The sequence below is a fragment of the Macaca nemestrina genome, chromosome 2, assembly GCF_043159975.1.
Source record: "Macaca nemestrina isolate mMacNem1 chromosome 2, mMacNem.hap1, whole genome shotgun sequence".
Lineage (NCBI taxonomy): Eukaryota > Metazoa > Chordata > Mammalia > Primates > Cercopithecidae > Macaca > Macaca nemestrina.
Genome location: NC_092126.1, coordinates 148,635,770 through 148,646,939, shown reverse-complemented (window position 1 = coordinate 148,646,939; position 11,170 = coordinate 148,635,770). Strand labels below are relative to the sequence as shown.

The following is an 11,170-nucleotide window of genomic DNA, read 5'->3' as shown; positions in this document are numbered from 1 at the left end:
GATTACAGGCATGAGCCACCGCGCCCGACCAAGACACATTTTCTTAACAGATCAAATTCGTCTGCCTGAGCTCTCCCTAAAAGCACAGGCCCGCAATGCTGTATTTCCTTCCTGGGAGGAGGAAAAGCCCGCCTCCTCCGGCTCTGAGTCCCGCCTCGTCACCATTCCGATTGACACTCAAGCTGACCAATCAGCGCGCTGGCGGGAGCGTGGCGCTGCTCCTCTGAAAGCACATGCGCACTGTACTGACTCGGGAGATGGACGGCCGCCGTGTTTTGCGTCCGATCTGGAGTGGCTGGCGGCGGGGCCTGGCTGTAAGCACAGCGCCCGAGGACGCAGGCTTTGGCATCGAAGCCCGGTGATTAAGTACCCCCTCCCTCATGCGGGACGGAGGCTAGGGCAGGGGGAAGGCACGTGCGGGATCTGCATCAGGTAGATGTTACCCGAAAACAGCCCCTTGGCCTCTCTCAGCCTCGGTGCCCTCGACTGTAGGATGGGACCGGTCTACCTGAATTTTCGAGGTCAGCCTAGACATTGTGAGGCATTTGTCAGAGGCCGCAGGTTTTGGGAAGAGGCGTCGGGAGATAGGAATGGGCGGCACCTCGGGACGGAATGACTCCCATTGCTTCTCCCTCGTTGTCCAGGCATCACAGGCAACCCCGCGGCTCCCGCCCACGGTCGGGGCCCCTCGGGGACCAGCCCTTCCCGGGGCTGCTGCCAAAAAACCTCAGTCGGGAGGAGTTGGTTGATGCGCTGCGGGCAGCCGTGGTGGACCGGAAAGGTGAGGGGTGAGAGGCACGGCCGCACAGGGATCGGGAGGGGACTGCCGCGGAGTGAAGCCACGGGATCAGCCCTGCTTCTGCCTCCCACTAGCAGCATGAGCTGGGACGAGCCACCTAATTTGCACCCTCTCCCCGCTTTTAACCTTACTGCCATGATGCAGTAGGGTTAAGAGTGGGGAGAGGATGCAAATAACTATCAAGCCTTGCACATAGCCGGCGCTCAGTTACAGGAGTTGCTATACTAGATTATTGTTTATTGGCCGCGGTGGCTCACGCCTGTAATCCCAGCACTTTAGGAGGCTGACGCGGGCGGATCACCTGAGGTCAGGAGTTCGAGACTAGCCTGGCCAACATGGTGAAACCCCGTCTCTACTAAAAATACAAAAATTAGCCAGGTGTGGTGGCGTCCGCCTGTAATCCCAGCTACTGGGGAGGCTGAGGCAGGAGAGTCACTTGAACCCGGATAGCAGAGGTTGCAGTGAACCGAGGTCGTGCTACTGTGTTCCAGCCTGGGGCAACAGAGCAAGACTCAGTCTAAAAAAACGACAACAAATTATTGTTTATTGATAGACAAAACACAGGCTTTGAGTCAGACATCTAGGCTCTGTGATCAGCTTGCTGTGTGGCTTTAAGAAAATAACTGAATTTCTCTGAACCCCACTCTCCATTCAGTGATTTATTTCTTTTCTCAACTATTTCTTAAACATATGCTGTGTTCCAGGCACTGTTCTAGGCAGGTATACAGTGCTGAAAAAGATAGATATGGTTTCCGCTCTCAAGGGAGAAATGGATTTCTCTCTAATGGGAGAAATGGGTGTCAGAAAATAAATGAACAAGTTACTAGTGATAAGTGCTATGCATAAACTGAAACAGGATGTTCTAATGGTGAGGAACTGTAGGAAGAGGGCAGACGTTGGATTGGAGATTCAGACCTCTCTGTGATGTGACATTTGAGCCAAGGTGATAGGGAGCCAGACCTGGGAAATTTGGGGACAGAGGAAACAGTAAGTACCAAGGCTCTGAGGTGGCAGAGGAACAGAAAGCAGTTCAGTTTGGTGTGCGGTAGATAAGTCACGTCTGAGAGTCATGATGGGGCCATGTGCTAAGATGTGTGAGAAAGTGCTCTGGAAATTCTTAAGTGCTGCATAAAGGGTTACTGTTGCTTTTGCTGATGTTCATGTGATGTATGTTTCAGGACCTCTAGTGACGTTGAACAAGCCACAGGGTCTACCAGTGACAGGTACAGGCCGGGTATGTGGGAAGGGAATGCAGCAGAAGGGGGTTTTGTGTCTGGGGAGGGAAAAGTGAAGGCGTGAAGCTTTGGCCTCTTGTAATTTTTCTTTCTTACTTTCCAGGAAAATCAGGAGAGCTGACGTTGTTGTCAGTGCTGCCAGAGCTGAGCCAGTCCCTGGGGCTCGGGGAGCAGGAGCTTCAGGTTGTCCGAGCATCTGGGAAGTAAGTGGTAGGGGTGATAGGAAGCTAGGAGTACAGGCATCCATCTATGGTGGGGAAACAGCTGCTTTGGGATATGCTGACACATTTTCCATAGGAAGGTTTGAGATCGTAGAGGTGGATACAGGTACAGTGAAGAGGAGGAAGCTGATGACTCTGGGTTCAAATCCTCAAGTACAAATGGTGTGATACCAGGCAAAGCATGACACCTCCCTGACGCTGGGCACAGTGACTCACGCCTGTAATCCCAGCACTTTAGGAGGCCAAGGCAGGAGGATCACTTGACCCCAGGAGTTCGAGACCAGCCTGGGCAAAATAGACCCCATCTCTGGAAAAACAACAACAACAAAACCTTCCCTGAGGCCGGGCATGGTAGCTCATGCCTGTAATCGCTAGGACTTTGGGAGGCCGAGGTGGGAGGATTGCTTGAGTCCAGGAGTTCAAAACCAGCCTGGGCAACATGGCAAAACCCTATCTTCACTTAAAAAAACAAAACAAAAGAAACACACACACACACACACACACACACACAAGCTGGGCATAGTAGCACATGCCTGTAGTCCCAGCTGCTCGGGTGGCTGAGATGGGAGAATCACTTGAGCTCAGGAGATGGCAGCTGCAATAAGCTGAGATCCTGCCACTGTACTCCAGCCTAAACAACCTGAGTGAGACCCTGTCTCAAAAAAACAAAACAAAACAAAACCCTCCCTGAGCCTCAGTTCCCCTAATGGTAAAATAGAGAAAATAATACCTATGCTTAGTGTGTAGTCATTTCTCCATGACTGTACTCGTGGCAGGCATTGCTAGTCGATCCATGATACTCTTTCCTCTAACTGCCATCAATTAAAGATGGTACTTGAGATTAAATATTTCTGCAGTTCCACAAACTCATGAGCTTTTTTGTGGGGAACTTATTTAAGAGCTACTATGTACAGAATTTCTAGTAGAGTTCTGGCACATGGTAGACAATCCTTACGACATTTGGCTCTGAGCTCCCTTTGGGCTGGGGAAAAATGAGAAACACATTAAGCTACAAAGTCTTGATATCAAAGAAGGGGAAACCTTACTTATTTCTCAGGAGGTGGTCTAGGTTATAGTCCTGGTGTTAGTGTTTGGCCTGAAGCAGGTCAGTGTTCCTTCCTAAGAGTTTCCTTTTTAGTGGGTGAGTTCAAGGGACTTTAACTTGTGTAATTTGTCTCCTTATTCCAGGGAAAGCTCTGGGCTTGTACTCCTCTCCAGCTGTCCTCAGACGGCTAGTCGCCTCCAGAAGTTCTTCACCCATTCACAGAGAGCCCAGAGGCCCACAGCTACCTACTGGTGAGAGGTGCTGGGAGGTTCTTAAGGTGGTGGGGAGGGCCCAGCAAGCCACTGTGTGACCTCCTCCTGCCCCTTCCTCAGTGCTGTCACTAATGGGATCCCAACTGCTTCGGAGGGGAAGATCCAGGCCGCCCTGAAACTGGAACACATTGATGGGGTCAATCTTGTGAGTCCGGGTCTGGGCAGGGAAGAGGAGGGATGCTTCTAGATACAGTACCCTACGGAGAGGAGTCAGGGGTATGGATTTGGGAGGGCTGGCTCTCCTGTCCCCTAAAACAGGCAATTGACCACTGCCTATACTGTGGCCCTGCCCAGAGTCTGTTGGGAGCAGGGAGGGTCTGGGTATAGCTCCCAGGCCTGTGTAAGGCTTGTTCACTCTTGACTGGCACCACAGACAGTTCCAGTGAAGGCCCCATCCCGAAAGGACATCCTGCAAGGTGTCAAGAAGACTCGCAGTCACTTTCGTGTGGTAGCCACAGGCTCTGGCTGTGCCCTGGTCCAGCTGCAGCCACTGACAGGTAGGTCTGCACCCCAGCCAGCCTTTAAAACTGCACTTGATTTGGGAGACTGAGGTGGGTGGATCATGAGGTCAGGAGTTCAAGACCAGTCTGGCAGGGATGGTGAAACCCTGTTTCAACTAAAAACTATAAAAATTAGCCGGGCACGGCCGGGCGCGGTGGTTCACACCTGTAATCCCAGCACTTTGGGAGGCCAAGGTGGGCGGATCATGAGGTCAGGAGATGCAGACCATCCTGGCTAACGCGGTGAAACCCCGTCTCTACTAAAAATACAAAAAATTAGCCGGGTGTGGTGGCAGGCGCCTATAGTCCCAGCTACTCAGGAGGTTGAGGCAGGAGAATGGCATGAACCTGGGAGGTGGAGCTTGCAGTGAGCTGAGATCGCGCCACTGCACTCCAGCCTGGGTGACAGAGCGAGACTCTGCCTTAAAAAAAAAAAAAAAGCCGGGCACGGTGGCAGGTGCCTGTAATCCCAGCTATTCGGGAGGCTGAGGCAGGAGAATTGCTTGAACCCAGGAGGCAAGAGTTGCAGTGAGGCAAGATCACGCCTCTGTACTCCAGCCTGGACGACAGAGTGAGACTTTGTCTAAAAAAAAAAAAAAAAAAACTGCACTTGAGCCGGGCGCCGTGGCTCACGCCTGTAATCCCAGCACTTTGGGAGGCCAAGGCGGATGGGTCACTTGAAGTCAGGAGTTCAAAACCAGCCTGGCTAACATGGTGAAACCCCGTCTCTACTAAAAATACAAAAATTACCTGGGGTTGATGGCATGCACCTGTAATCCTAGCTACTTGGGAGGCTGAGGCGGGAGAATCACTTGAACCTGGGAGACTGAGGTTGCAGTGAGCGAAGATTGCACTATTGCACTCCATCCTGAGACAGAATGAGACTCCGTCTCAAAAAAAAAAAAACAAAAAACTGCACTTGGCTCAAGCGGGCAAGGGGCTGGGGAGATGGTGGTATCAACAGCAGCCTGGGAAGCATTTGATGGCCCCCAGAGGTGTATGTGACCAGGCCCAGCTAGAGGAGGCAGCTTCAGGCTAGCACCCCAGCAGGAAAAAACAGTCCTTATGGCTGATGGCTTCAGCAATTAAATCAGGGTTGCATCTCATCATGAGTGGATCCCACAGCCAGGCAGATTGATAGCTGTGGTTGTCCTGACGTGTTGTGTGTCCCTCTCTGGATGCAGGGGCTGTAGTAGCGACCTCACTGAAACATGTGATCTGAGAAAGGGGGTGGTGTTTCCCCAAAGGAAAGCAGGAGGGGTGATACTGGGTGGGACAGAACGAGCAGCTGCCCACTGTCTCTCCGGGCTCTCCTGTTGCCCAGTGTTCTCCAGTCAACTACAGGTACACATGGTACTACAGCTCTGCCCTGTGCTTGGGGACCACACATACTCTGCCCGTGTGGGGACTGTCCTGGGCCAGCGATTTCTGCTGCCAGCTGAGAGCACCAAGCCCCAAAGACAGGTACTCCAGCCCACCTGCTTGCTGCTTTCTGAGGGGTGGAGGGAGAGGTGAGCATGGACAGCATCTCAAGACCTTATCTTTGCAGCTTGGGACTACTGGGAGGCAGCCCTTTTGGCTCCCAAGGCTGTATCTGTACCCACATCTTGGTGTGTGGCCTTGGGCAAGTAACACCCTCTTGAGCTTCATTCTGTCTGTGTGTTCAATAAGGGAGTTGATGTGGCTGATTTCTAAAACCCTCTTAAGTCTGCCATTCTTTGAGTCTGGTACAAAGGGTCAAAGGCATGCATGTATTAGGACACCAGATGCCTCTACCTGCTCTAACAGAGTAAGCCCAGACTACCAGAATCTTAACACAAGAACTATGCCCTCATGTTAAGGTCAAATAACGGGAGTGGGCTCTGCTCCAAGCAGTAAGTACTCAGGGACCCAGGCTGTTGATATCCAGCCAGATAAGGGAGACAGTGTAGGTTCAAGTGGGTAAGGCTTTTCTGGGCCAGGTGTGGAAGTGGCATACATACTGCCACCTACATTCACTTGGCTAGAGCTCACTCACGTCTCACCAAGCTGTGAGAGGGCTGGGAAATGGAGTTGAGGCATGTGCCTAGGAGGAAACTGATTGGGTGACCCCCTAGCCAGTCTCTGCTGCAGTGTGAGTGCCTGTATGAATGTGCACATCTGTGTATAAAGAAGATGTGATTAACAGCAGCAGAACAGTGGGGAATAGAGGAAGCGCCCACCTTACTCCCATTTCCCTTAGAGGTGGGTACCCAGCTGCTTGGAAAATGTGGGGCTCAACACAACGTACCTCTCTGCTCCAGGTCCTGGATGAAGCCCTCCTCAGACGCCTCCACCTGACCCCCTCCCAGGCTGCCCAGCTGCCCTTGCACCTCCACCTACATCGGCTCCTCCTCCCAGGCACCAGGGCCAGGGACACCCCCATCGAGCTCCTGGCACCACTGCCCCCTTATTTCTCCAGGACCCTACAGTGCCTGGGGCTCCGCTTACAATAGTCCTCCCTCTGTTCCTGACCCCCTCACACACACTGGAAAGTGAGGGTGGGGGCTCTGCAGTCGGACAAACCTAAGATCACATCCTGGACAGGCCACTTGCTTGCTGTGTGGCATTGAGCAAGTAAGTTTACCTCTCTGGACTTGTGATAATAAAAGTTCCTACCTCATGTTATGGTTTTGAGGATTTGCTAAGAAAGTAAATGTTTATTACAGATCTTGCTTTCTGCTGAGTTGACTATGTAGTCTTTTTATTTGGTGGTTTCCATCCTGATCCTAGCTGGGAGATGTTAGATTTTTGTGTGTTTGTGTGGTAAAATACATATAAAAGTTACCATCTTGGCCAGGGGCAGTGGATCACTTGAGCCCAAGAGTTCCAGACCAGCTTGGGCAACATGGAGAAACCCTCTCTACTAAAAATAGAAAAATTAGCTTGACGTGGTAGCACATGCCTGTAGTCCCAGCTACTTGGGAGGCTGAGGTAGGAGGATCACCTGAGCCAGGGATGCAGAAGTTGCAGTGAGCTGAGATCGCACCATGCCACTCCACTCCATCCTGGGCCACAGAGTAAGGCCCTGTCTCAAAATAAAATTTACCATTTTAGCCATTTTAAGTGTACAGTTCTGTGGCATCAAGTATACTCACATTGTTGTGCAACCAGCACCACCATCTCCAGAACTTTTTTATCTCATAAAACTGAAATTTTGGCCAGGTGCTGTGGCTCATGTCTGTAATCCCAGCACTTTGGGAGGCTGAGGTGGGCAGATCCCTTGAGGTCAGCAGTTTGAGACCAGCCTGGCCAACATGGTGAAACCTCGTCTCTACTAAAAATATAAAATTAGCCAGGCACAGTGGCAGGTGCCTGTAATCGAAGCTACTAGGGAGGCTGAGGCACGAGAATCACTTGAACCTGGGAGGTGGAGGTTGCAGTGACCACGAGATGGCACCACTGCACTCCAGCCTGGGTGATAGAGTGAGACTGTGTCTCAGGGCTGGGAGCTATGGCTCATGCCTGTAATCCCAACACTTTGACAGGTGAATCACCTGAGGTTGGGAGTTCGAAACCAGCCTGGCCAACATGGTGAAACCCTGTCTCTACTAAAAATACAAAAATTAGCTGGATGTGGTGGCAGGTGCCTGTAATCCCAGCTACTTGGGAGGCTGAGGCAGGAGAGTCACTTGAACCCAGGAGGCAGAGGTTGCAGTGAGCTGAGATCACATGACTTCACTCCAACCTGGGTGACAGAATGAGACTCCATCTCAAAAAAAAAAAAAAAAAAACTTTCTCCCCATTAAACATTAATTCCCCATCCCCCCAGCCCCTGTTAGCCACCATTCTGCTTCTGTCTCTATGAAGCTGACTGTTCTAGGAACCTCATAAGTGGAGATGTTAGATCTTTTTCTTTAAAAAATTGTGAAATATAGCAAACATCAAAATATGCCTAAAACATGTCTATGATTTTTTTTTTTCCTGAGACAGTGTCTCCCTCTGTCGCCCAGGCTGGAGTGCAGTGGTGCGATCTTGGCTCACTGCAAGCTCCACCTCCTGGTTTCACGCCATTCTCCTGCCTCAGCCTCCCAAGTAGCTGGGACTACAGGCGCCCGCCACCACTCCTTGCTAATTTTTTGTATTTTTAGTAGAGACGAGGTTTCACCGTGTTAGCCAGGATGGTCTCGATCTCCTGACCTCGTGATCCACCCACCTTGGCCTCCCAAAGTGCTGGGATTACAGGCATGAGCCACTGTGCCCGGCCATTTCTATGATTTAAAATAATACCATCACAGGGTGTGGTGGCTCATGCCTGTAATCCCAGCACTTTGGGAGGCCAAGATGGGAGGATCACTTGAGCCCAGCAATTCAAGACCAGCTTGGGCAACATGGTGAAACCCTGTCTCGGCCGGGCGCGGTGGCTCATGCCTGTAATCCTAGCACTTTGGGAGGCTGAGGCGGGTGGATCACCTGAGGTCAAGAGTTTGAGACCAGCCTGGCCAGCAAGGTGAAACCCTGTCTCTAGTAATATAAAAATTAGCCAGGCGTGGTAGCCTGAACCTGTAATCCCAGCTACTTGGGAGGCTGAGGCAGGAGAAATGCTTGAGATCGTGCCATTGCACTCCAGCCTGGGGGACAAGAGCGAGACTTCATTTCAAAATAAAAAAAAAAAAAGAAAGAAAGAAACCCTGTCTCTACAAAAAATTAGACGTGGTGGTGCACGCCTGTAGTCCCAGCTATCCAGGAGGCTGAGGTGGGAAGATCACCTGAGCCCAGGAGGTTGAAGCTGCAGTGAGCTGTGTTCTGCACTCCAGCCTAGGCAACAGAGTGAGACCCTGTCTCAAAAGAAAACAACAGGCCAGGCATGGTGGCTCATGCCTGTAATCCCAGCACTTTGGGAGGCTGAGGCAGGCAGATCACTGGAGGTCAGGAGTCTGAGACCAGCCTGGCCAACACGGCGAAACCCTGCCTCTACTAAAAATAAAAATGCCTGGCATGGTGGTGGACACCTGTAATCCCAGCTCCTCAGAAGGCTGAGGTAGGAGAATTGCTTGAACCCAGGAGGTGGAGGTTGCAGTGAGCCAAGGTCGCGCCACCACACTCCAGCCTGGGCGACAAGAACGAAACTCCATTTCAAAGAAGAAGAAAACAACAACAAATACCATCATCCCCTCAGTGTCCACAGAGGATTGGTTCCAGGACCCCCTTCAGACACCAAAAATCTGATACCAAAACCCTCAAATCACTTATATGTAAAATGGCACAGTGTTTGCATATAGCCTACATACATCCTCCTATATAGTTTAAATCATTTCTATATTACTTATAACACTTAATGCAATGTAAATATATAAACAGTTGTTATACTGCATTTTAATTTGTATTTTTGGTTGTATCATTTTTTATTTATTTTTTCATCTGTAGTTGGCTGGGTCCACAGATGTGGCACCTGTGAATAGGGAGGGACAATTGTAATTATAAAGTAGTACCCATATTACTCCCCTTGGGGCACGAAATACAAGCACCCACTCCTTTCTTTTAGAGCAGCAATTGTCAACCCTGGCCCTGGATTAGAATCCCCCCCCCAATCCCTCAGGAAGCTTAAGTCCCCAATTCTGCACCCCCAAAGATTCTGGCTTAATTGGCCTGGGGTGGATACCCTGGCACTGATCTTTTAAAAAACTACTTGAAGGGGTTCTACTGTTCAGTCTAGGTCGGAAACGAATCCCCTGGTTTGGGAGAATTACTTTGTTTTCAAGTTGACTGCATACATATGCATCCCTAACCAATGTATTTCATTTTTTTTTTTTCTTTTTGAGACCGAGTCTGGCTCTGTTGCCCAGGCTGGAGTGCAGTGGCCGGATCTCAGCTCACTGCAAGCTCCGCCTCCCGGGTTTACGCCATTCTCCTGCCTCAGCCTCCCAAGTAGCTGAGACTACAGGCGCCCGCCACCTCGCCCGGCTAGTTTTTTTTTTATTTTTTAGTAGAGACGGGGTTTCACCGGGTTAGCCAGGATGGTCTCGATCTCCTGACCTTGTGATCCGCCCGTCTCCGCCTCCCAAAGTGCTGGGATTACAGGCTTGAGCCACCGCGCCCGGCCATGTATTTCATTTTGCCTGGTTTTGAAGTTTCTGGAACCACACTGTATATACGCTTTCATGATTTGCTCTTGCTCCTAATTGTAAAGTGCATCTGTGTTGTATGGTGTATGGTTTGAATTCCATACTTGGAATAGACCAGTTTGCCCATTCTACTGTTAGTGGACAGTTAGGTCATTTGGCTGTTACCACAATGCTGCTGTGAATCTGCTTGTATGCATTTCCTGGTGCAGTTACACAAGGATTTCTGGATTAGAATGTCTGGCCTGGTGTGTTAGTTTGTTAGAGCTGCCACATTTACACAGCCTGAGTGGCTTAAAATGTATTAATGTTCTTTTGGTTTAAGAGGCCAGAAGTCCCAGCACCACCTCACTCTTGAAGTCTTGGGGGTTAGAATCCTTTCCAGATTATCGGATGGCTCCAGGTGTCCCTTGGCTTGTGGCTGCATCACATCAGTATCTGTTTCCATTTTCTTTCTTCTTCTTTTTTTTTTTTTTTTTTTTTGAGATGGAGTCTTGCTTTGTGGCCCAGGCTGGAGTGCAGTGGTATGATCTCAGTTCACTGCAACCTCCGCCTCCCGGGTTTAAGTGATTCCCCTGCCTCAGCCTCCCTAGTAGCTGGGACTACAGACGTGTGTCACCACGCCCAGCTAATTTTTGTATTTTTAGGAGAGACGGGTGTTTCACTATGTTGGCCAGGCTGGTCTTGAACTCCTGACCTCAGGTGATCCACCTGCCTCAGCCTCCCAAAGTGCTGGGATTACAGGAGCACTTTTTTTTGTGAGCCACCGTGCCCAGGCTTTTTTTTTTTTTTTTTTTTTCTTTTTTAATTTTTATTTTTTGAGACAGTCTCGCTCTTGTCACTAGGCTGGAGTGCAAGCAGCATGATCTCGGCCCACTGCAACCTCTGCCTGCCAGGTTCAAGCGATTCTCATGCCTCAACCTCCTAAGTAGCTGGGATTACAGGTGTATGCCACCAGATCTGACTAATTTTTGTATTTTTAATAGAGATGGGGTTTCACCATATTGGCCAGGCTGGT

The 11,170-nt window shown here is 50.4% G+C and overlaps 2 protein-coding genes across 3 annotated transcripts in view; one reads left to right on the top strand and one right to left on the bottom strand.

Annotated features, from left to right (window-relative positions):
* The first annotated feature begins 201 nt into the window (after positions 1-201).
* LOC105477667 (RNA pseudouridine synthase D3) lies at positions 202-6,776 on the top strand. Of its 2 annotated transcripts, XM_011734280.3 has the most exons (9): positions 202-358; positions 645-781; positions 1,978-2,022; positions 2,138-2,237; positions 3,444-3,551; positions 3,633-3,717; positions 3,946-4,069; positions 5,397-5,536; positions 6,355-6,776. In XM_011734280.3, exons 1-9 carry the CDS (start codon positions 234-236, stop codon positions 6,544-6,546), a joined length of 1,056 nt encoding a protein of 351 aa, XP_011732582.2. In that variant the 5' UTR covers positions 202-233; the 3' UTR covers positions 6,547-6,776. The 2 variants fall into 2 exon arrangements, with proteins under 2 accessions (XP_011732582.2, XP_011732583.2); XM_011734281.3 differs by lacking the exon at positions 645-781 and having other exon boundaries at positions 225-358; positions 1,978-2,033.
* A 2,615-nt stretch (positions 6,777-9,391) lies between these two features.
* Positions 9,392-11,170, bottom strand: part of LOC105477668 (tubulin tyrosine ligase like 3) — a 34,000-nt gene continuing 32,221 nt past the window's right edge. The window contains exon 12 of the mRNA XM_071092157.1: positions 9,392-9,482. Coding sequence (XP_070948258.1) covers positions 9,429-9,482 — 54 coding nt within the window. The 3' untranslated portion in view covers positions 9,392-9,428. The remainder of the gene's footprint in view (positions 9,483-11,170) is intronic.

Bases quoted from the DNA above. Each gene is read 5' to 3' on its own strand.
- LOC105477667 (XM_011734280.3), top strand. From the start codon at position 234: ATGCGCACTGTACTGACTCGGGAGATGGACGGCCGCCGTGTTTTGCGT. The intron at 359-644 runs GTGATTAAGTAC...CTCGTTGTCCAG, and splicing joins GGCTTTGGCATCGAAGCCCG to GCATCACAGGCAACCCCGCG. The intron at 3,552-3,632 runs GTGAGAGGTGCT...CCCCTTCCTCAG, and splicing joins AGGCCCACAGCTACCTACTG to TGCTGTCACTAATGGGATCC.